General features: G+C 37.1%; 1 protein-coding gene and 1 long non-coding RNA gene across 2 annotated transcripts in view; one reads left to right on the top strand and one right to left on the bottom strand.

Annotated features, from left to right (window-relative positions):
- SPTBN1 (spectrin beta, non-erythrocytic 1) overlaps positions 1–24498 on the top strand; it is a 192886-nt gene that overhangs the window by 58347 nt on the left and 110041 nt on the right. The window contains exon 2 of the mRNA XM_058164940.1: positions 6326–6521. Within this exon, the coding sequence (XP_058020923.1) occupies positions 6374–6521 (148 nt within the window). The 5' untranslated portion in view covers positions 6326–6373. The remainder of the gene's footprint in view (positions 1–6325; positions 6522–24498) is intronic.
- Positions 1–24498, bottom strand: part of LOC131189096 (uncharacterized) — a 29806-nt gene that overhangs the window by 3212 nt on the left and 2096 nt on the right. The gene's annotated exons all lie outside the window — the stretch shown is intronic.

Below are 24498 nucleotides of genomic sequence, written 5' to 3'. Positions count from 1 at the left end.
ATGTTGAGGAAACTGGATGAGTAGGAAAAACATGCCTCACCTACATGGACTCACCTACAGTATTTAATCAGTCTGCCTCCAAAAGAATAGGTTTGCTATTTGGTGGTGCTTCAGGATTCAAAATTGGAATTAACACATTTAGTGCTGCTATTTATTTGAAATACATTTTCTTTTCCATTGAAAAAATAGTCCAGTGAATGATAGCAGATGGAAAATTCAGCATTTCAGATAGCAGGCTGGACAAACCATTTCCTCCCTGCTATTTGTTGTTCTCTGTGCATGGATTCTTTTAGGTGCAGAAACAGTTACGTATCGTTATGCTACAGTGCTGAAATGGGTTTGCCACTATGTCTGCTGTGAAAGCTAGACATACAGTGAAAACATTCCTCAAGAGAAATGTATATGATATTTACCTGAACAAAATATTCTGAAATGGTTGGTTTACTTTTTTTTTTAAAGGACACTGTTTTTCCCTTCTTTCAATGTCCCTCCCTCAACCAAATGTAATTTATTATGGCATGTAGTCTTCTGAGTTGGGTAGGCTATAAAAACTGCAAGTGAAATAAAATTATGGCTGACTTGGGGGGAAAAATACTTCTATAGGGCTCTTCGGGTTTATCTCATTCCAGAGAACAAACTAGATATGACTGACATGCAGTTAACCCTTGGATCCCTCCCAAACTGCCTTTTTTTTTTCTTTAATGAACAACTGGTAAATCGTTGCATAGCAAATTGCTTTATTTTCAATCATACAGCATGTGGAATTATGCATCAATCACAGTAAATATGACCCTTTCATCCAAAAACGGAGAAATAAAGGGAGAGAAGATGATTCAGATATTTTGCTTTCTGAAATAAAGCACAATATGGTGGCCGTAGGCTAAACTGATCCAAACTTTATGTAGAAGCTACTTAAAATGACCTTCTCCTGCAGCCCTCTAGATGTCCTGAGACCACACTCTCAGCCAACACAAGGAGTTTTTGGTTTACATTCCAGAGAGCTGTGTTCCCTACCCATCTGGAAGAGTGCCAAGATCTGGCCTGCTTTGAAATCAGACTAACAGTTGAATTATGGCATGGGGATGGAACAGCTTTTTCCACCCTACTGGAGAGTAGCAAGTTTGCATAGGGGAGTTAGCTGCTCCTTGCCAGTTATTTCCCAGTCACAGCTGCTTGAGACAACTGCCTCATGCCATCTAACGGTAGGACAAGCTGGTTACTAGGCAATGTGAAATTCAAACGATGCCAACATGGAATGTTGGCAAATGTGCCTTCTGTCCTTCTTGAGCGTTATATGAGCAGGAAGGCCAGGGCAGAAACTGAATACTTAATATTGTGAGGTAAGGATTGGTCCTGAAAACACCATAGTGAACACTGTGGGATGTGCAGTTTGATCAGAATGTGTTAAACTGGTGCAGCTAACTGTTCCTTTGAGTTAAACTAAGATACGGCTTTTATTCATATTATACAAGTAACATTGTCTGAGTAACAGGTCAAAGACAGTCACTTTGAGTTTTGTTTTTAATTCATGAAATTCCTTGCTGGAGATTCAGTGCAGTCCAGGGAAGTGCCACTGATGCAATCGGCTTTGCATAAGGCCCTAGGCAAACAGTTGAATCGCCCGGGTTGCTCAGCAACCTTCTTATCAGGTGGCTTAATCGCAATTACATAATCCTCTCCCATTGTTGCCTTCTCTTTCCCAGCCAAAGAACAACATACAGGCTGAAGACACTGACAGTGAAGTAGTTTCTGTGGGAAACTTCAATCCTGTAGTGTAAAATTGCAGTTTAAAGCAAATATGCATTTCAGAGGAAAGAACAAGGTGCTACCTTAGAAATTTCCAGATCAGATAAAACTGGAATACAGTACAAGGAATTTTAAGCATTTTTACATTTCAGATTATTAAATTCAATTCATAGTGAATACACAAACGTGTCCATGAGATTTTCTTGGCAACAACAGAAACTATTATTTTTCAACTTCCCAGTCTGATCTACAACCCAGGTTAGGTATTCCATTCTATCTGAATGGTAGCTACACCAGACCCAGCTTTGCATGTTGGCCTAGTTTAGCTAGACGTCACTATCTCCTGAAGAATGTTATGCTAGGTAGGAGTTCGTATCATAAATGAATGCAAGCAAAAAAAAAAAAATCTGGCAAGCAAATGAACTGAGAATTATCTTTTTCTTCTTATTTTTTACTTGAGATATAAAATAGCAACAGAAGAAAGTAAAAAATAAGATATAGCAGCAATTAACATTTTTCTTCTGCATAAAAATTCAGTAAAATCTAGGAATATTTCTTGATCCACCTCACTTGACCTTCCATAAGAGTTTTTTCCCTAGGCAAATTGTACCTGCTTTCTGGTGTGACACAATCCAGTTGTCAGTAGATGGCATTGGTTAGCTAGAGCAAAAAAAGAAAGAGTTTAGATTTGCCAGCTTGCACATTGCAGCACTCATGACAAATCTTGAATGTTCTGAACAGGCAAGTGTGGTATTAAAATAAAAGGATTCCTATTGACATGGTTTTGCTTGAATTGCTTTTTTGCTGCCAAAGCTCTCTGGAGTATCAGTCAAATGAAACAATAAAATCAAATCAAACAAATCAGAGCAGAACAGAATGCTCTAACCTTCCTGAACCTGGTAGACTGCTGGAATGTTGGAGCTGAAAGTCCCAGAATCCCCTACTAGCGTAGTTGTTGCTTGGGAATATTATGGCACAAGGTCATAAAAGGTCTTAAAAAACCAAAAACATATTTAGTTTGTGCCAAAAGGAGATCACTGGTGGGAAGAGAATTCTAGAGAGACTGTACCATAGTCAGAAGGGACCTGCCACTGAACATGACTGATTCAGAAGGCTGGATGTGTCACACGCTGGCCCCACCCCTGCCCGGCTAAGCGAAGGGGGGGAAAGCCCTGATACATCAGGTGATGCTGCGGTGACGACGCGGGTTTAACACTCCTGTTCTAGAGAGTTTCTCAGTCATCCAGGTCATGGTTGTCCCAAAGGTGCTTTTTCAAAAGGCAAGTGGACTTTCTCCATTTTGCTTGAAGATATTTTGCTTCTCATTCACGAAATCTTCTTCGGTTCTGGAGGAGGGGGGGAAGGGGGAGGAGAAGAAGGAGAAGTGAAATATCTTCAAACAAAACAAAAAATGTCCAGTTGCTTTTGAAAAAGCACCTTTGGGACAATCGCTAGGGATGATTTGATGGGGGATTTAATGGAGGTGCAGCACTGAGTTGGAGTAACTTGATAAAACTAGGGGCCTCTGTGGCTCAGACTGGTAAGACAGTCTGTTATTAACAGCAGCTGCTTGCAATTACTGCAGGTTCAAGCCCCACCAGGCCCAAGGTTGACTCAGCCTTCCATCCTTTATAAGGTAGGTAAAATGAGGACCCAGATTGTTGGGGGCAATAAGTTGACTTTGTATATAATATACAAATGGATGAAGACTATTGCTTGACATAGTGTAAGCCGCCCTGAGTCTTTGGAGAAGGGCGGGATATAAATGCAAATAAAAATTTTTTTTAAAAAAATTGAGTGAACTGTCAAGCACTGCTTTAATTTAGAAAGAGAAGTGCTCTCTGCAGCAAAGGGCAAGAGACAGGAGTACCCTATATTTAGAATTTTTTCTCTCTCTCCAAGGTCATAAAGCCTGAAAACTCCCTGCTCATTTAAAAAGAGAGAGAGCTTTCTAGTCAGGAAACTAAACTAATATTTCTGATTGTGTCAGGAAAAAAAAGGACATTTGGTAATTCAGAACCACGTTGGCTACAGCTGTTATACTTCACAACTGGATTACTCAACAACAGTTTGGTTTTGTTGTTTTTATGGTCAATATTTCACTATTGCACTCTAGACAATGAAGGTTTTCCTAATCTTCCTGATACATGTTGACCATTTCAGGAAACAGAAAGGAGAAGTAACCAAATACCCAGGCTGGTTCTGTAAATAGAATAAAATATGGTGCTAGAAAGGACAGTGAGCAGTGCAATACTTCAGATTTTTTGGGGGAAATGATTTGAAGTTCAGGAGAGTATAAACTCAGTACCTTCTGGAACTCATTAAAGTAGCTGCATCTGTTTTCAGGATTCAGTGCTCACAGCAGCGCTATAATCTTGAAAAATCATATGACTATTAACAAATTGCAGCAGTTATAATTTTTGCATTCTGAATTTGTGTTCTGAAGTTCTTCTTCCCAATTAAATTAGAAGTATTGCAGAAATAAAATTAGATTTATTATATTTATGTATATTCTATTTATAAAGTTCTTGCATTAGGGGAAAATCTATTCTTTCCACTACTAACGGAGAGCTGAGTTTTGTTTATTCCTTTAGATTTTTGGATTTTTTCCCCCCTCTTACACAAGATATGCATTTGAAAATGAAATCTCAATCTGAAATTATCAGGAAAATCCCCATCTCACCTTGCCAAAACAAAACCCTAACCCTAACATGTTCTAATGTACATTTCTTGAGTGGACTTGCTTCTTTAAAATATCTTGAAATACACTTGTTTTGCACTTGACTGCATTTTGATTTGGGCCTTTTCCCTAAAGGAAAATACTTAATTAGTGAACAAGAAGAAATCTAAAGCCTTTCTTTTCTGCTTGCTGCATGAACAATTTATTCTAATGTACATTTAAAGTACTGTCAGAAAATTGAAAGGTCCTCAAATTATGTAACAGTCTTAATATGAAAACATGATACTTGCAATAAAAACTTGCATCACAGAAAGTTTCTGTTCAATACTTTGAACTGCCAGTCATGAGTCATGCCCTTATGCAAGGAACTTCATTCCTTCATCTAGTTTTGTGTTAATCTGCATAAATAGTTGCTATTCTGTAGCTACAGAACATGATGATATTTGTACAACTGCAACCTTTGGTGTTTTTCTACATTTGCTGATATTTTTCATGCAGAGAACATCTGCATGAGAACAGATGCAACATCTCATGAGAAATGTTGGCTGTGGGGAAATGTTGGCTACATAAGCTTTTAGGCCTGCAGATTGAAAATAGAATTATAGGAAGGATTTTTTGACCAAATGACTAATGCTGTGGGGACATTTCTCAGTCAAAAAATGGCTAAGAATGATAGGCGATCCTAAGTTACTCCCCCTGCTAATATGGCTGTAATAGTAATACAGAAAATGTAAGCACCTGCAGTATGAAGATGAAGATTAGGACTGCAAAAATCTGGATGATCGCTAAAAATAAAAGATGCAGAAAACTCTTAAGAGTTCTTAGCATTTTGAAAGATCAATTTAAAAATGGATGATAAAAATGGAGTCTATTGTAGAAGTGTAGTGAATGCAAGCTGAGATAAGAGTGACAGATTCTGCCAAAACCACAGTAATCCTAATAATCTCTATACTGGGGGTTTTCAAACTGGGTTGCATAGAACTCTTAGAGTTCTGCAGAGATTTGTATGGTTTTTGTGGGATGGGGGAGAACTTGGAATGCACTCACCTATCCACTCTTGCCACCATTCTACTTTATCACTTTTATTTGCTGTGTCAGCCAATGGAACAGCTTGCTTTCAGAAGTTGTGGGAGCTTCATCACTTCAGACTTTCAAGAAAAGATTGGACTGCCATTTGTCAGAAATGGTGTAGGGTCTCCTGCTTGAATGGGGTGGTTGTGGTATTGGACTGGATGACCTATAAGGTCTTTTCCAACTCTGTTAATCTGTCAGCAGTGTTTATAAGTGTTCTGCTCAGGACACTTTAGGTTGCCTTTTTCTCTCTCGTCTTCTCACTTGCACAGGCCCAAACCCTACTTTTATGGAGGCTGCTTGCAATGACTAAGTCTCATCTAGCTATGTGGAATTAATAAAGAATTTTAGAATTGCCCTGTTCAGTCAACAGCCTTAATTGCTTTGCTGCTCTTCCTCTTCTTTATTCTTCCTTAAGGATGGGGAAGCAAGAGGGAAATAAACTCAGATATCAGTCCTTAATGTTACTGAATTCTTTATAGCTATTATCTGGTATTGATACTGTCAAGGGAGAAGAGAAAACCAATATCATCTTCAATATTAAGGACGTGAAAACCAGCTGCTTGCTTCCAAACTTGCAGCTGGAGAATTACCACTAGAAGTCAAAGCTCCATGTTGCACACTCTGTTTGGGAACACAGCAGTGAACTGCCCCAGCCAAATGCTGCTTTGGAAATGCACAGCCATGAAGGCACTGAGGATTCTGATCTTTTACTGTACAGTGATAGTGCTGATATTATTTATGAAGCATTTATCTCTTTTTAAAGGCTTCCAAATGATTTCAATAATTATTTACCCTCAAACCGCCCCCCACCTTTCCTTATTGCAGATTTCCTAAGGAGTAGCTGATGCTGAGACCAGCTTGAGAAGATTCAAGATGACGACAACAGTAGCAACAGACTATGACAACATTGAAATCCAACAGCAATATAGCGATGTTAATAACCGCTGGGATGTGGATGAGTGGGACAATGAGAATAGTTCTGCTCGGCTGTTTGAGAGGTCTCGCATTAAAGCCTTAGCAGGTAGGAATTTTGCTGTGATTGCTATTGCTGCAGTGGGTTAATTGTGCAGCCTGAGATTGATTATAAATATCTTTGATTATTGCACATTTCAACCCCAAGGACAACTTTCTGGAAGTGGATCAAATACTCTTGATCGAGAACGATCTTTTAAAAATACCTCATTTTTAGGCTTATATGGTCTTAGTTTATGAAATAAACACCAAATGGCCTGCTTGTTTACACTTGGCTTGGGGCAATATTTGAATCTGTCCCTTATGACTTAAACCATGGTTTAAACATCCTGGTTTAATGAACTGGGTTTTTTTAGGGCCCAAATCATGACCTGAAAGCCTGATGCCTTGTAACCTGCAATATGATTTGGTGTTAAAACCAAATGAAAAAAAAATGCAATCAGAGATACTTAATTTTAAGCTACTTTAATGAATTTGGGGAAAACTGAATTAAATAATTATAATGTATATAGCAGGATATAATTTAGTGTGCTGTGCAATTTATAAATAATAGGAAAACACAGTGTAAGTATTTGTATTGCAATACATTCTTTACACGTTTCAATCGAGAAAGAATAATGAAATGCTAATTTCAGAGAATTTATCTTGTATCTGTGATAAAAGTACTGTTCTCACTTTGCACATTCAGGCATTTGTAACAGTAAGGGGAAAGAGTCATCACGTGGCAACATTTTTAGAAATATTAATTCCCGATGCTGTGGGTGACTTTAATGGGAACAATAACCTCCAAATCAGGGATATATATACCTGCCCATCTTCCCATGTAATGCAAACCTGGATCTGTTGTCCCTTATGGCAATTTGCATTGGAAAAACTACAAAAGAATAAATGGACATAATTCTGATATCAGCAGCAATTATATCCTAATACCAGCTAACTCACTGCTGTCATGCGTCAACAAAGAAGATAAAGATCAATTTGAACCAGAAGAGATGACCTTGAACTCTTTAGGAGATGTAATCTATTTTCAAATAATTAAATGGAGATTAAAGTTTTTTCCCCCACCACAGTGGCTTAATAACCTGCTGACTGAGATGAGAAAAAGATGCACTGTTTTAGCTGCTTTTCCCATAGCTGATCTTTATATGGATCTCCTCTTTAGAGCCAAAATCACAGCCTCACTCACTCAATAGCCAATTACATTGCTGGTCACTCTATAAACATCACTGGGAATAACTCAAAGACATTATAATGCTGGCAGCAAATGGCATGGATAGTGAGTGGTTATATGAATATTATATGTTATATGAGCCAGTATGATGTAGTGGTTAAGGCATCAAGTTAGAAACTGGGAAATCATGAGTTCTGGTCAGTATTGAAATCCAAATTTTTTTACTACCAGTTCTGTGGTGTGGCTTGGCGGATGTGGTAAGAGAAGGATACTGCAAAATTTCCATTCCCTCCCCACTCCTGGGGGACGGATATTGCAAAATCTCCATTCCCACCCCACTCTGGGACCAGCCAGAGGTGATATTTGCCGGTTCTCCGAACTGCTCAAAATTTCTGCTACCGGTTCTCCAGAACCTGTCAGAACCTGCTGGATTTCACCCTTGGTTCTGGTACAGCCTTAGGCACAAAGCCAGTTGGGTGATCTCAGTCCTAGGAAGGAAGCAATGGCAAATCACTTCTGAAAAACCTTGCCAAGAAAATTGCAGGGATTTGTCAGGCAGTCTCTGAGAATTGGACACAAGTGAATGGAAAAAAAAAAGACAAATGATTGTTAGATTTATTTATTTATTTATTTTTATTTTATTTGTTTGTCAAACGTACAAGATAAATATAGATATAAACATAAACATGAAGAAAGGAAGTAAATGGGATTTAGATCCCATCTTTTTTTGAGAGGTGCAATATGAGGCTCCTATTTATGTTGTCCTCACAAGAAGCAACTTTGTTGAATTGAGAGTCGGTGGCTAACTCAAGACTCTTAGCGAATTTTCATGTTTAAGGCTGGACATGAACCTGGTTCTCCCAGTTCTAACCCAATACTTAAACCACTTTCATTGGTTTGGCTCCAATTTATATTCCATTCATTACAGTGCTTGAAGCTGTTACTTATTTCACCAAATAAATGATATAGTTAATCCTGCTTCTCACAGTAAAGCTCTTATTGTTATAACATCTCTGACATGAACATTACTATACATGATTTTCATGGCCTGTTTCCAACCTGTTGATTTCAGCAAATGCTTTTCAGGTATTGAACAGCTATGATCAAGCATAGAATCAGAATAAAGCAGAAGATGGTCAGGATTATCTTTTACCTATTTACAGCTACACTTTGCAGTTATATGGTTTCAGTTTAAGAGAAATGTAGGTTGGGCTCCTTAATCTTTTGAGGTCAGTAAGAAGTATTGAGAGTGAAATATACATACTCTCACAAAATGGTTGCTATAGTCAGAAAGAAAAGAACTGAGTAGCAACCAACTCTTGATTTGTATTAATGCCTTTAGATCTATAGGAGACCTGGGAACATGGTCTTTGCTTTGTATCATACTAGCTTCTCTTTCATTTTCTTAATTAAAAGAATCTTTAAATAATTGTTTAGGTAGGGACCTTGGCAGGGATGAAGGAAGGCATGAATGACACATTATTGCCTCTGAATATAGGGGGAAGGGGGCAAAATCTAAGTTTAACATTTTGCCTTATTCCAGAACCATTAAGAAATCGTAGATAATTGAAGAGCTCCTGGTTTAATTTGGCTTGTCAAAAGAGAAAAATGAAGCTATTGGGAATATTTGTATTAAAACTGAAAAACAGTTGCCTAAACCCTCTCTTTGAAATATATAGCTGTTCAAAAGAACAGGAGACAGTCTCACTTTCGGCAGGCAAAAAACGGATTTGTCTTAAATGTAATGTATATAACGGTTGCAGAAAACCATATTCATAAAAAGTGGGTGATAAGAAAAAATCCTTATCCCACTATTTTTATTTTACGTTGTTTAATGCATCTTGCATGTATTTAATTGATGTTTTATTGAAAAATTATTTGAGGCACTTTGATATTGGAAGTATCATCATCATAAGAGATCATGTTTCAAAACAATCTAAATCTAAGTTGGAAGCCAATTGGTTTAACAACACTCTTAAACCATAATGGAAAGAATTCTAATTTGGTCCAGAGAGTATAATCCTAAAAGAATCAATATTTACAGACATTTTATAACAATTGAAAAACTCAGTGTATTGGTAAACACACTGGCTTGAGTTTAAAATGCTGATTTGACCTGTATATAGATGTACACTTAGAACACTTCTTCAGATGCATAAATCAGCTATCACAGGCTAGAACCAATGTCTACAACAGTCCAGTCATTTTGTATCATTTGGATATAGGTATCTAACTACAGTGCCAATTAGTAGTCGTGAATCCTACTAAAGCTAGAGGGCAGTATAATGTCCTCTCTATACTAATCTTTTATCTTGGTGATTATTACTCAGTTCTTAAAGAAAGACAATAGAAACTAAAGTCTCAAGCTTTCAGGGTTGCTTTCTAAAAGTCAAGAAGTTTGCAGTGCTCTAAGCTGATTGTCACCTCCATACAAATTGCTGCCCTTGATATATTAAAGTCATCTGATATGGGAGAGTCCACACATGATTCAAGGGTTTTTGTATAGTTGGAGTACAGATTGGAATACGTGAGGAGTACTGGGTCATTGTGACGTGAGGTTCCTCTGACTTTTTGGGGCAATGCCCTGCATAGTCATTTCAACACACTCTGTAAATGATTTCCTAAACCCCATGGTAGCTTGCCAACATTCCTGACCTCTGAACAAAATGCCTCAGCAGCATGAGACATACTGCAAGGTGGGGCCATGCCAGTTGGGAAGATGCTGGAATTTTTTCTTGCGTGCTTGCAACACAAAATGGCCAGCCATAATCTCCAAGTTATTTTTTTCTCCTTCCCCTTCTCCCTCTGGAAGAGGGTGGGTGGGAGGGAGGGAAGGGGAGGGAGGGAGGGAGGGAGATAGAGAGAGAGAGAGAGAGAGATTGGTGAAGCAAATTAAAGAGCTCATGGGGAATGAGAGGAAAATATTCTATGGAATGGCTAAGGAGCAGGCTGCTACCCAAGCCCTAAAAAAAATTGGCCCCAGGACCTGAGTAAACTAATCAAAGCACTTACGTAATTCACATCTAACACTTAATTCACATATGAACAACCATGTGTTATTCACCCCTTAATTTATTGAATAAAACCATATTATAAGTAATTGTGTTCTCTTCGCCGATGATGTTAAACTATTTAACACTACCAACAATACGGCTACCCTTCAAAAAGACCTTGACTTTGTGTCGGAATGATCAAAAATATGGCAACTCCAAATCTCAACCAGCAAATGCTCTGTCTTACACATTGGAAAAAAGAATCAGAACACTAAATACAAGCTTGATGGACATTACCTTGTAGATGATCCTCACCCCATTAAAGACCTTGGAATTTTCAAATCAAATGATTTAAGTGCCAAAGCCCACTGCAACTACATTGCAAAAAAGGCTTTAAGAGTTGTAAACTTAATCTTATGTACTTCTTCTCCAGAAATATTACACTACTAACCAGAGCATACAAAACATTTGTAAGACCAATTTTTGAATACAGCTTGCCTGTCTGGAATCCACACCACATTTTGGACATTAATACAATTGAGCGTGTCCAGAAATATTTTACAAGAAGAGCTCTCTACTCCTCTGAATACAACAAAATACCTTATGCCACCAGACTTGAAATCCTGGGCTTAGAAAATTTAGAACTCCGCCGCCTTTGGCATGACCTGAGCTTAACTCATAGAATCATCTGTTACAATGTCCTTCCTGTTGAAGACTACTTCAGCTTCAATCGCAACGATACACGAGCACACAACAGATTTAAGCTTAATGTGAACCGCTCCAATCTTGATTGCAGAAAATATGACTTCAGTAACAGAGTTCTTAATGCCTGGAATGCACTACCAGATTCTGTGGCCTTTTCCCCAAATCCCCAAAGCTTTAACTAAAAACTATCTACTATTGACCTCACCCCATTCCTAAGAGGTCTGTAAGGGGCGTTCATAAGAGCACCAGTGTGCCTACCGTTCCTGTCCTAATGTTCCCCTTGATCGTATCCAACTCGTATAATTATTTCATGCTTATACTTAAATATATGCTTATATGTTGTATAGTTATTTTATGCTTATGCTTATATATACCGTTGTGACAAAATAAATAAACAAAAATAAATAAATAAAAAATAAACAACTGGGTAGATTTGTACAACATACTAAGCTATACATCATGATTTATAAGAGACACTGACTAAGCTTCTCAAAATACGGTGGCAAATAAACCAAAACACAACATAGCTTGCCACAAAGTGTAACCCAGCCTATGTCCAGCATGGATTAGGACTATACAAAGCCTAGGTCAAATAGGTCATATTAATCTTTCATCAGAGTAATGCTCTCCAAATATTTTAGAACTGCAGTTGGATGGCATCAGGTTAGTAACACTGGAAGCTCACAGACATTCCATCACCTAAGTATCTTGATTGATTTTAATTGTTTACTTCACACTCTGGTTGAGCAGTAAATAATATATACAAAGTAATCACTTGCAGGACATATAATATAATATGGATTATTCAATTATTTAGCTTGTCTAAAAGAAGCATCTTTTAATTGCTTTAAGAAGTTTTCTGTAGATGTGAAATAATGCTAAATTTAGAACTGCTTCATGCTTCTATAAAAATATGTACTCCTTTTCATGTATTTGGTATGCGTGCATTTATAGAGTAGATACAATAGGCAATCATTTCACAAGGAATGTCTTACCATATGTCTGAAGTATATTTAACGTACTAGAATTATTTTTAATATTTAGTTGTACTCTCAACAGCAGGAGATAGCAAAGATATAAAGTATAAAGGCATTAGACTATTTGTTCAGAAAAAATCCCACACAATTCTTTCAGCATTTGTTCATTAAAAGAAATAGGAAATGATTGTTTCCTTGCCTTTTCCTACTTAAATGATTTCAAGTAACAGTAAAGGACATTGGAGGGGAGCTGAGAGTGACATGAAACCTTAGAATGTATATGAAGCAATTAAAAAACACTCTTCTTGAGAAATGTTCCTAAAAACTAGGAGGAGAAGCTGAAAGCATTTCCTTTTCCATATGTCCAAAGAATGGAGTTGCTCGCTTCCAGACTAAGTGACTACTTGGTTCTTACCCATATTTGGGGACGTATTGGGAAGTATGCAAGTTTCATTCACATATGATAAATAAGCTTCTTTATTATTCAGAGAAGTCCTGAAACTAAAGAGATTGGAAATACAGGTGGTCCTTGAGGTATGACCACAATCGAGCCCACAATTTATGTTGCTAAGCAAGACAGTTGTTAAGTCAGTTTTGCTCCATTTTATAACCTTTCTTGCCATAGTTGTTAAGTGAATCACTGCAGTTGTTAAGTTAACATGGTTTATTAAGAGAATCTGGCTTCCCCACTGACTTTGCTTGTCAGAAGGTCACAAAAGGGGATCAAATGATCCTGGGACACGAGGCAGTTGCCAATCATCTAAATTTTGACCATGTGACCTCAGGGATGCTGCAACAGTCATAAGTCACTTTTTTCAGTACCGTTGCAACTTTGAGTGATCACTAATGAACTGCTGTAAGTCAAGGACTACCTATACACATCTTCCATATTTCATTTGGAGATCCTACATATTCCTCCAGGACAGCTGTTCTTAGCAACAAATGAAATTCTGTACTCTCCTGCTTTTACTGTAAATATAACAGCCTTACATGTGATTAGTAGTTATGAATGCTGTCACCTGGGGCTAATCCAAAGGGAATAAAAAGGAACTTTATGCTTTGTCTCCTCCTTGCTTCCTAGCTTGGAATGAAGAAGTAATGTTTTGTGATGAGCATTTGAAAGGAACTTGACTTTGATAGAAAGTTCCAACATATCAATTTCAATTTAATTGTATCCTACTTTATGATCATTTGTATTTTCCAAGATAGAATAATAGAATCCTAATTAAGAAAAAAATATTTGGACTAGCAAGTTCAACCCCATGCCTAGCATAGAAATCAAAATTAAGAATCTGTGTTTAGCTTCTGCTTGAGAATGTCTAAGAGGAGAGGTACGTTAGTAGTAGTTAAGAATTTTAGCAATCATTATTGAATTGAGGTTAGATTCTTTGTCCCTCTGGCGGCCGGATCACTGTTGTAGCTGCCAAATCATATGGCCGTGATGGTGAACGTAGCCATATCAGTTGGCACGCAAGCTCAGCTCCAGCTCAGACCACCAGAAATAGGGAAACAAACTGTTTCCTGCCTCTAGAAGGCCTCGGTAGTGTTGGGGAAGGCCCATTTTCCTCTCTCACCTGGCTCCAGAGCCTCTCGGAATCTTGGAAGGATGAAAACTACCTTTCCCATACACACACCCCGGAGGCCAGAAGTGGCCTGTTTACCAACTTCCAGTTAGACAGGAAGTGACATTTTTTGCTGTCCTCAGCCTCCAAAGCCTCTCTAGGAGTCTCTGGAGGCTGAGGACAGCAAAAAACATCACTTCCTATCCAATTGGAAGTTGGTAAACGGGCTGTTTCTGGCCTCTGGAGGGCCTCCAGGGAATGGGAAAGGCAGTTTTCGCCCTCCCAAGACTCATAGAGAGGCTCTGGAGCCAGGTGAGAGAGAAAAACAGGCCTACCAGGCCATCGCGTGCCAGGAGTAGGGGAGGAGTTGCACGTGCATTCATGGGGACAGGGCACATAGAATTATGGGTGTGGCACGTGCACACGCAACCCTCCCGCCCCCCCTCCTGGCACACGATGGCAAAAAGGTTAGCCATCCCTGTCATATGGGATATCCCTGATTGTATCCAAGTATCAGAAGAAACCATTTTGGATCTTTCGCTTCAAATATTTGAATGAACTATTTGAAGGTCTGACAAAGATCATTTTGCCTATCTTTTGGTTCAAGAGTTAAGTTTGAAATTTGAGCCTTCTGCCAGCAAAGCCTTAGTGTTTTACTATGCTATAATTTTCTTCCCATTTTATAGCATGTTGTTCTGGGACATGACGTTTCCAGCACTTTCTTATATAAATGTTGTGAAACATCTGCAAGGCTAAATTAAATACTGGTAATATTTGTACTATAAAAGTTTAGAAGACTGCAGAGGCAGTAGAGATGACCAGAGTTAAGTTATGCAAAGGGCATTTGAAGGAATTGCTTAGTAGCAGATGGAAACATAAAATGAAAAGTGCCTGATTGAGATTTTTTCTTGTTTAATCGAGGGCTGGTATCCTAGGAACAGCTGGCTTCTTCAAGGTGAAACTATATTACAGCCATTTTGATCAGAAGACATAAAAAAAAACATTTTAAAAATCTCTCCAGATAAACTACTCTCTGGAGTAGTTTTGAGTTCATAGTAAAATCTAGGTGAAAAAAAAACAACTACACATGTGAATATTCACGTTTATTGTGAATTGGTATTTCGTTTGACAAGTCTTAGGTAAAGGTAAAGGTTCCCCTCGCACATACATGCTAGTCGTTGCCGACTCTAGGGGGCGGTGCTCATCTCTGTTTCAAAGCTGAAGAGCCAGCGTTGTCCGAAGACGTCTCCGTGGTCATGTGGCCGGCATGACTCAATGCCAAAGGCGCACGGAACGCTGTTACCTTCCCATCAAATGTGGTCCCTATTTTTTCTACTTGCATTTTTACGTGCTTTCTAAACTGCTAGGTTGGCAGAAGCTGGGACAAGTAATGGGAGCTCACCCCATTACACCACAGCACTAGGGATTCGAACCGCTGAGCTGCCGACCTTTCGATCGACAAGCTCAACGTCCTAGCCCCTGAGCCACCGCATCCCTTTGACAAGTCTTAATATGTATCCAAATGAAGTTTGCTGCTTTTTATTAGTCAAGAAATTCCATTTTACTCTTGAGCTTTCTGAAACTGGCCTAAATTTCGGAGTTTTGTGGAAATTCTGCCAGTTGGCTCAAAGGAATTTGAAAAATGGCCTGTTCAATTTTATTTTATTTTACTCCCAGTCACTTGCCAGCACTACACCACACACAACAATCCATATTTCCAAGATTTAATAGGGGAAAATAGGTTCATTATCCAATTGGAACAATTCCTTCTAAAGAAAAGAGAAAATCCTCAGTAGATTAGTAAATGAACTGGGGCTCTGATAAAATGGTATCTAACCTTAGTAAATAACATTTACCTTAGTGCTTGAGCATTTAGCATGAATATAACAAAGACAAGAGGAGTTTGGGAATACATTTTACATTTATCTCTGTACCTTTACAGATGATCTCATGCTAAAAGGAAAGATTTTAGAATAAGAATAAGATAGACGAAAACAGATATAGAAATGAGTATTGTAGCCAAAACTTTTTTTAAAAGTGTCTGAAAGGAACAAATAGCTAGGATGAAGGGAGCTAGGAAGTTGAGAAAGGAGGAAGGAAAGGATCCTGAGGGAATTGACTTTGGAGCATTTTAATAAATACACAAACAAGTGTAATGTTTTTAACTCATTTGTTTAAGTGGATTCTCCTTATCTAATTTTATATGATGTGTGGAGAACAGATCACAAGTTGTATTTATGCAGAAATATTAACAATTCAGAAGGGTTCACAAACGTTTAAGCACCGCTGTACATGCTAACATACCTGCCATCTAATAAGATATAGTGATTGGTTTGTATGTATGCACGTGAAATGTATGTGCAAGAGAAGAGAGCTACATTTACCAGCTTGTTCAGCTTTCAGAATGCCTATTTGAATGGAGAAAGTTGTTTAAAAAAAACACCAAATGCATGAAAAAGAGCTGATTGATTACTGAACAAATAAATAAGCAGAAGCATATAAATAATTTGCCCAGGATTTGATAAATGGAATTAGGAGAATAGATACTTGAATTCATTCAAATGAAATATGCAGATGTAGCTGGCTATTAACTCTGGAAACATTAAAGAACTATTCTTTATGTTTTGGCTTGCTTAAGATTGGTAGGAACAAAGTGAATGAGTTGTAAGTGGGAGAACCATGACAATACAGAAGAGGTTGCCAATAATAAAAGGGTTACATTTCCCCCCCCCCCATTTTTTAAAATCATTATTGGGAATTTCTAGTTTGGAAAATGAATTGTTTCTCTCTTGCTCCACTATTGGATAATATTGAGTAAATATGCTGTTTTCTTTTTTAAAATATTTTTTATTGAAGTTAAACACAGTACACATTTTGAATTGAGGAAGAATAAAGACAAGTAATAAAAATGAAAAAGAAATATAGAAAAAGAAATAGTTTAAAATAAAAAGATACTAAAGAAGCAGGTTCTGATCTTGATAAATACGTTTACATTTTACTCTGTGTCTCTAAGTTTACAACATTCTTTCTTTCTTTCCATAAGCTATCCTTTCAAACCCATAAATTACAAATTAATTTTTCTCTTTTTTTCCAGCAAAATTCCATAAGGGGTTTCCAATCACTAATAAATGTAGCTATTGAATTTTTGTCTAATCAAACAAGTTCATTTCTGATAGTTTTGTTATCTTCACCAACCAATTCTCCAATGTGGTTATTTCTGTATGTCCCATTCTTCACATACATAGTAATAGTCTCCAAGCAGTATAAAAAACAACCTTCCTTGGCTCTTTTCTAATTGATTATACATTAATGATCCAAGAGTGTCAAACTGGCGGCCTGTGGGCCAGATGCATCATGCATGGGCCACATCCACTCCAGCTCCGCAAAGGAAAAAAAAAGTCATGATATATTGCAATATGTCATGTGACGCGATTGAGTTTGACACCCATGCATTAATCCCATCAAGAAAAATTGTGGTTTCAGTTGAATGTTGTTCTTTAAAATTCAGTGTATCATGACATGTATTTGAAGAAGCTTCTTGGACGAGAAATGAAACATCTTCAAGGAAAAAACAAAAACTGTCCAGTTGCCTTTTGAAAGGCACCTTTGGGATTTTGGGAAGGGGTTTTATGGCGTGAAAATAATACCTTAGGCACTCATAACCTTACAACCTCAATTAGCCATATAAAAACACACACCCTCAAAAAAAAAAAAACAAATTAGAGGCCATATTTTTCGCCAGACATATAACACAAATACTGACAAAATACATATAGGCAGTCCCAGACTTGTACCATTTTGCATCTCTAGTACAATTAAAGTTTTATTCTAATGTTTTTAATCTCATATCATAAATTGTAATTGGCAAAACTATGAAAATATGAAATCAAATGACCTCAAGTTGAAACTAAACGTTGAATAGGGGAGGAGGGAACGCAAAACATCACTATTAATTTTATCCACGTGCCTATTTTGAAATCACAAAAGCTGATGCAACTGCAAACAACTTGTTCGGTTCTGCAACCCAACAAGAAAAACACAGACTTCAGAGGATAATTAGAACTGCAGAAAAAATAATTGCTACCAGCTTGCCTTCCATTGAGGACCTGTATACTGCACGAATCAAGAAGAGGGCCGTGAAAATATTTGCAGATCCCTCGCATCCTGGACATAAACTGTTTCAACTCCTACCCTCAAAACGACGCTATAGAGCACTGCACACCAGAACAATTAGACACAAGAACAGTTTTTTCCCGAAGGCCATCACTCTGCTAAACAAATAATTCCCTCAACACTGTCAGACTATTTACTGAATCTGCACTACTATTAATCGTTTCATAGTTCCCATCGCCAATCTCTTTCCACTTATGACTGTATGACTATAACTTGTTGCTGGCAATCCTTATGATTTATATTGATATATTGATCATCAATTGTGTTGTAAATGTTGTACCTTGATGAACATATCTTTTATTTTATGTACACTGAGAGCATATGCACCAAGACAAATTCCTTGTGTGTCCAATCACACTTGGCCAATAAAAAATTCTATTCTATTCTATTCTATTCTATTCTATTCTATTCTATTCTATTCTATTCTATTCTATTCTATTCTATTCTAGATTTCACATACACACACACACACACACACACACACTCCTTTTTTGCATTAGTGAAGCTTTTTATCAAGGGAAAAAGGAAAGCCAGGGCTACAAGATCCATCAGTCTGATGAATATTATTTAAGTCTACATCTGTGCATCCCTTGGCATTTGAAGAGAGTAGTGTATGGTAGTATTAGTCTGGTTGATGTTTGTCAAACTGAGTGGATGGGGCATTTTATATCTGCTTGAACACCAGCTGAACAGGAGAAAAGCAGTGTCTGCTTCAAAAGGAGACCATTAACCTTAGCCCAGCTCTGCTGCTCAGGAGAGAGGAAAAGCACTTACTATAGTGGTGATATAAGAGTAGGCATGCTTATCTTTGAAATGGGTTATTAGCAACTATGGAGAGCTGAAGGCTGGAGAAAGGATTTTCATTCAGAGAAGGCAAAGGGGGATCTTTTAAACTCTTGAGGCCTATTTAAGGTGCAAATATTCTTCAGTTTTATAAGTAATCAATCAATATTTGGCTGATTTGGACTGAGGAGGCAATTTTAAACAATCAGAATGAGCTAAGAAATACAAATATTACTAATTGTACAATTGCTGATTATTTTTTGTATTTCTGCTTGAGTGTCTCAATTTGCTTATCTAAGCAGGACTGCATATGCATTGTTCTAATTTTGAGGTTCACTGTTGTCACCTCAGCTATATGATTGGAAGACATGGGTACCAGTGAGCACAATAAGCTAAACTACTGTTTTGATATTAGTGTGTTCTTTAATAGATAATGGAAAATGTGAAAAATGACATTTAGTTTAGCAAATACTTCACTGGGTACTTTTATAGCTGATGAGTAAGTAGTTTAAGGAGGCTTTTTATTAACTTACTTTCTTGAAAAAGCTAATAGGTTATTGCACACTCATATATAGATAGAGTCTGCTGGAGCAGATCATTGCCCCATCTGATCTAGTCCTCTTAAAGTGATCAATTGGATGCCAATGAAAAGCAAACAAGGATGAGAGGATCTATCTATAGAACAAAAATTCAAAGAATCGCTTTCTTGGTGAAAAATGCCCTTTCACTTTTATCATTTTAAAAAGCTGATTTTCCTTGCCTTTGCCAGGTTTTATTTAAAGGCCAAATTATCCTTTTTATGTTATTGCCAGTGGGCAGCTTTTTCAGACATTTTTACATAAATGAAATATGCAATGGGCGTATTTCCAAAAGGGATTGTCCTACAACATTTTTCTGTGTGTTTTACCTTTTGTTTTTATTGAGCAAAAAGTTGTTCTTTGAATTCCACTTCCTTTCAACCTCTTGCCTGTTGCTTGGATACTGTATCAAGAGAGTGTAATTGGTAGCTGAGCTTGTTCCAAACTCAAATTAGAAAAGTGCTTCCTTTTTCTTACTTCCAGACCTGCTTTTTTGCAAGAGATTAACTGATGTTGTGGTAATGGTGAGGAAAATAAAACTGTGAAGCAAGGGTTTAATCCTACCATTGAGTCTACTAGGTGGTCTTTTTGTCAATCCACTCACAATCCTTATTTGTTTCTCCTCCAACAATCCTTAATATGGTTGGAAAAAGAATATTACTTCAAAACAGAAATGTATTTTTCATTTAGAAGGCTGCCTAACTGAACTTCATATATTGGATGTATAAAACAAAGTCTTCAAATTGTGTATCATTCATATTTATACATTTCTTAAAGTGGCTTCCTATTTTACATTTTTACTGCTATAAAAACAATAATTTAATGTCCCAGTACTGGGCAATATTCTGCCTTTTTAAAAGCTGAAATCATATTCTCCTGTGCGAAAAATAAAAAGAAATTGGGGGGAGGAAGCTATGCTGAAATATTTCTGTCTCTAGCTAACAATTTACCTGGGAGTTTTTCCAGCTCTTCAATTTGTACAATGTGTGTGTCATATTTCATCAAATATTTCAGCATTATACCTACATTACAGACAATACCCCAAATGCAAATATATGAAATTGTGTGGACGGATTGAAATATTTAGGAAATACATGTTTTATTTGTTTCAGAAGGGAATACATTACATTTGGGATTATAAATGTTCAAATACATCAGATTATTCTTTCTTTTAATTGGTCTCTTTGTTCACCAGCATTAAGTGTTGTGTTGTTGCAAATTTACGGTATAATTTCCAATCTTAGCAGTTTTGACTTCCAACAGAAGGCTGGGTTCTATTGGTTTTCTTGGAACTCTTAGTGGAGTGCTCTGTTGATGAACTTTTTCATAATATTCTCAGAAAGTATCTGTGTTATAATATCTCAGTGATAAATTGTTGTTGAAAATATATTAACAAATAGAAGTAGTCCTCCACTTAAACAGTTCATTTAGTGACCATTCAAAGTTACAATGACACTGACTTATGACCATTTTTCACACTTACAACCATTGCATCATCTCCTCAATCACATGATCAAAATTCAGACACTTTGCAATTTATGATGGTTGTCATGTCCCAGGGTCATATGATCCCCTTTTGTGGCCTTCTGACAAGCAAAGTCAATGGGGAAGCTGGATTCACTTAACACCTGTGTTACTAACTTAACAATTGCACTTATTCAGTTAACAACTGTGGCAAGAAAGGTCATAAAATTGGGCAAAATTCACTTAACAACTTTCTCACTTAACAATAAAAATTTGGGGCTCAACTGTGGTCATAAGTCAAGGACTACCTGTAATTTATTTTTGAGAATTGGAAATATTACTGGAAAGCAATCTGAAGCCACAATATAGTTGCACTATTATACCACCAGAAATGGCTGGTTTGCACATTATCAGCTGCTTATATTAATCACCTCCTCTTTTTTTCTATTTTCATGATGAGTCCATGTGAAATCAGTAGTCTCCTTTTATGGATGTTTATGTACTCTTTAGAATTCAGAAAAATAGATTCTCCCAACTTTAGCAAAATACATTATAATACCACAAGTGCTTTCACCTACACTATGAATTAATACTAGTTCTTTTAGAGAATAGTTGACATGGCATTATGGCCTTGGTTGGGAAGTGAACTAGGTGATCTATAAAGTCCCTTTCAACTCTTCCATTCTGAGTGAGCCTGTATGTGACACCGATGGGTAGCCTAATAGAATTCCAATTTCAAATCCCAATTCATCCAGGCACTGAACTTAGTAGATGACTTAGTAGATCTCTCCCAGTCTCTCTGTTTAGTTACCTAACAGCTTTCTTGTGAAGATATAATAAAATGGGAGTAAGGGGAACCATGTGTGCTATTTCTAGAACCCTCAAGGCCTAGTATTATGCTAAGAGGTTTTTTAAGTTGAGGAAATATAAGTTATCAATTAACTTAATTGCAGCTGAATGTACATTTTTCAGAAAAGTCCAAGAAAAAGAAGGCCACATGAGCATCTCATGATTATTTCAAGACACTGCTGAAAAAGAATGTGTGTGTATGTACAATTGTGCATTGCAGAAATTTTGAACTGAATGAACTTTGCTGGAACATGTTCCCCCATCAACTGTTTGGATCCTTCCTCTGAATGTAAATTGGCAAAGGTTTCAGTTGTGAATTACGTTCATATCATGGTTTCATGCTCTCCAGAGAACATAGTTCTTTCTGGTTGCCATGCAGTAGCTCATTTATGTGGCATAGATACAGCATGCAGACTGCCAGTGCTACCTCTTATATCATATCAGAGGTGACAGTACCTAACCATTCCTGATTGATCTTGAAAATGCCAAAGACAGTATATTCTTATTATTTCATTGGCCATCTCCAGATTGGAAAGAAATTCTGGAAGAAGATAATGGCAATCCACTATTGCACTTTTACCAAGATAGCAGTGTAGTTGTGTCTATCAAACAATGAAGAACTCTTTTCTTACTCTCATATCAAGTTGTCATCTAAAGCTGAGCAAACCATCTGCCCATCTCTGGCAGTTTTGCTAACAGAATTTTTCAAGTGTTGGAGGCCTTTTTCTGCCTTCTTATAACAATATGTGAAGAGAATCTGGAACTCAACCACTTTCCAACCTGTTCTCCTTATTTTAAGCTATTACCCAACTTCTTTATAAGCAAATCTTTCAGATATTTATTTTATGCATCTAGCCAAGGGCATAACTACCCATTAAAGAACAGCAATTTGAGTCCTGATAGAAGTTCTAAGCCTAATTCATCTCTCTGCATATTCACTGGCACTTAGTGTTTTGCGGTTGGAAGGTGCATAGCAACACCTGTTTGTGAAGGGTGGGGCAGTGGCATTTCAATGAATATACCTGCAGGTGTTATGTGCTGCTGGGTCCTGTAGAAACGTTGACTGAGTATAGTTAAAAAAAAAAGTAGCAGCTACTACAACTGAACAGCCTGGAAATACAGATATACAGAGATGATCAAAAGAACCAGTCATTTTCACTACAATTTCAAGTCTAGCAAAAGAATCATTGCATGTGCTAGCTAGATTTTCCTGACTTTCTGCTTAAACCACAATGCAAAAAAAATATCCACCTAGATAAAGAGGACAAAAGAGAAACTGTACAGGAGAAACCTAAGCTCTATTCTCTTACCATAGAAGAATAAAATGGGTTGTAAATCCAGAACACCAAGGAATGTATTTCCTTACCCATTGCAGAAGCCATCTGTGAAATTTACTGCCTCAAGATGTGACAATGGCTTTAAAATCCTTATGATTTATATTGATATATTGACCATCAATTGTGTTGTAAATGTTGTACCTTGATGAACGTATCTTTTCTTTTATGTACACTGAGAGCATATGCACCAAGACAAATTCCTTGTGTGTCCAATCACACTTGGCCAATAAAATTCTATTCTATTCTATTCTATTCTATTCTATTCTATTCTATTCTATTCTATTCTATTCTAAAACGGCCCAAATTCATGGATGAGAGCTCTGTTCATGGTTGTTAGCTTTGATAAAATGAAAGGCTCATCTGAGCATTGAAACAGCAACCACATAACGGATACTTTGGCCATAGGAGAGAGATTTTTGCTCTCAGTTTAGATTCATCATTTCTTACATTAGATAAACAATTTTATGCCCTGGTTTATGAAACTATCTTATACCATACAAATCTTGTTAACATTAACTACATTTAGGGTTTAGAAAAAGCTCCAGGCTCTGCCTATTGAAATCCTCCTTTCAGTTTCATTGGAGAATCAAAAAGACAATGGGTTGGTGCTACCTGGATATTTGCTGTGGCTCATTCTCATGATACTAAACTATAGCTTGAAGCAATAGTTTTCAGCCTTTTATGCAAGGCTCTCCAATGACTATCAAAGACTTGGATTACTCCTCCCCCAGATCAAACTGTTACCTATATACTACTAAAACTTTTATGTCTGCAACCTTTAACTGAATGAAAGTATATCATAGAGCAACACTTTTTCAACCAAATGCCTTTGGAGCTTCTCAATCATCCAGGGTCATGGTTGTCCCAAAGGTGCTTTTCTGAAAGGCTAGTTGCCTTTTGAAAAAGCACCTTTGGGTTTTTCAGTCAAGGTATCTAAAATGGGCTAGCTTACAGAATGCATTTAAAATCCAAAATCCATGACTTCAGTGGAATTGAAATTTGGTGAATTTTATAAAGCATCTTATGATATAAAATCACAATAAAGCATTTTGTGACATAATACAAAATGTCATAAAATATTTCCTGTGGTCAACTCATGTTTGAATGTGCTGTACAGTTCAACATGGGTTGTTTCAAGACAGGTACATTTTTGAATATCTTCCTAGATTTTTAAGAACTTTTCCAGTGCAGGAAGTACACTAGAAGCTTTGCCATTGTTGAAAGCATTGAGGAATCTGGTAAGGAAATTACCCCTCTCTTAACAAAGAGGCATGCAATTTATATTCCCTCTCACCCACCACTCATTCCTAACAGATGCCTATGACCATTAGATAATGTACCCAATTACAATTGGTTAGGTTGGCACATTTTGAGCTTTATAACATGTTGTATAAATCATAACATGCTAATCCAAAAATACATCAGTTTATGGCT

Source organism: Ahaetulla prasina, chromosome 1 (assembly GCF_028640845.1).
Source record: "Ahaetulla prasina isolate Xishuangbanna chromosome 1, ASM2864084v1, whole genome shotgun sequence".
NCBI classification, from domain to species: domain Eukaryota; kingdom Metazoa; phylum Chordata; class Lepidosauria; order Squamata; family Colubridae; genus Ahaetulla; species Ahaetulla prasina.
This window is presented reverse-complemented; position numbering and strand designations above follow the sequence as displayed.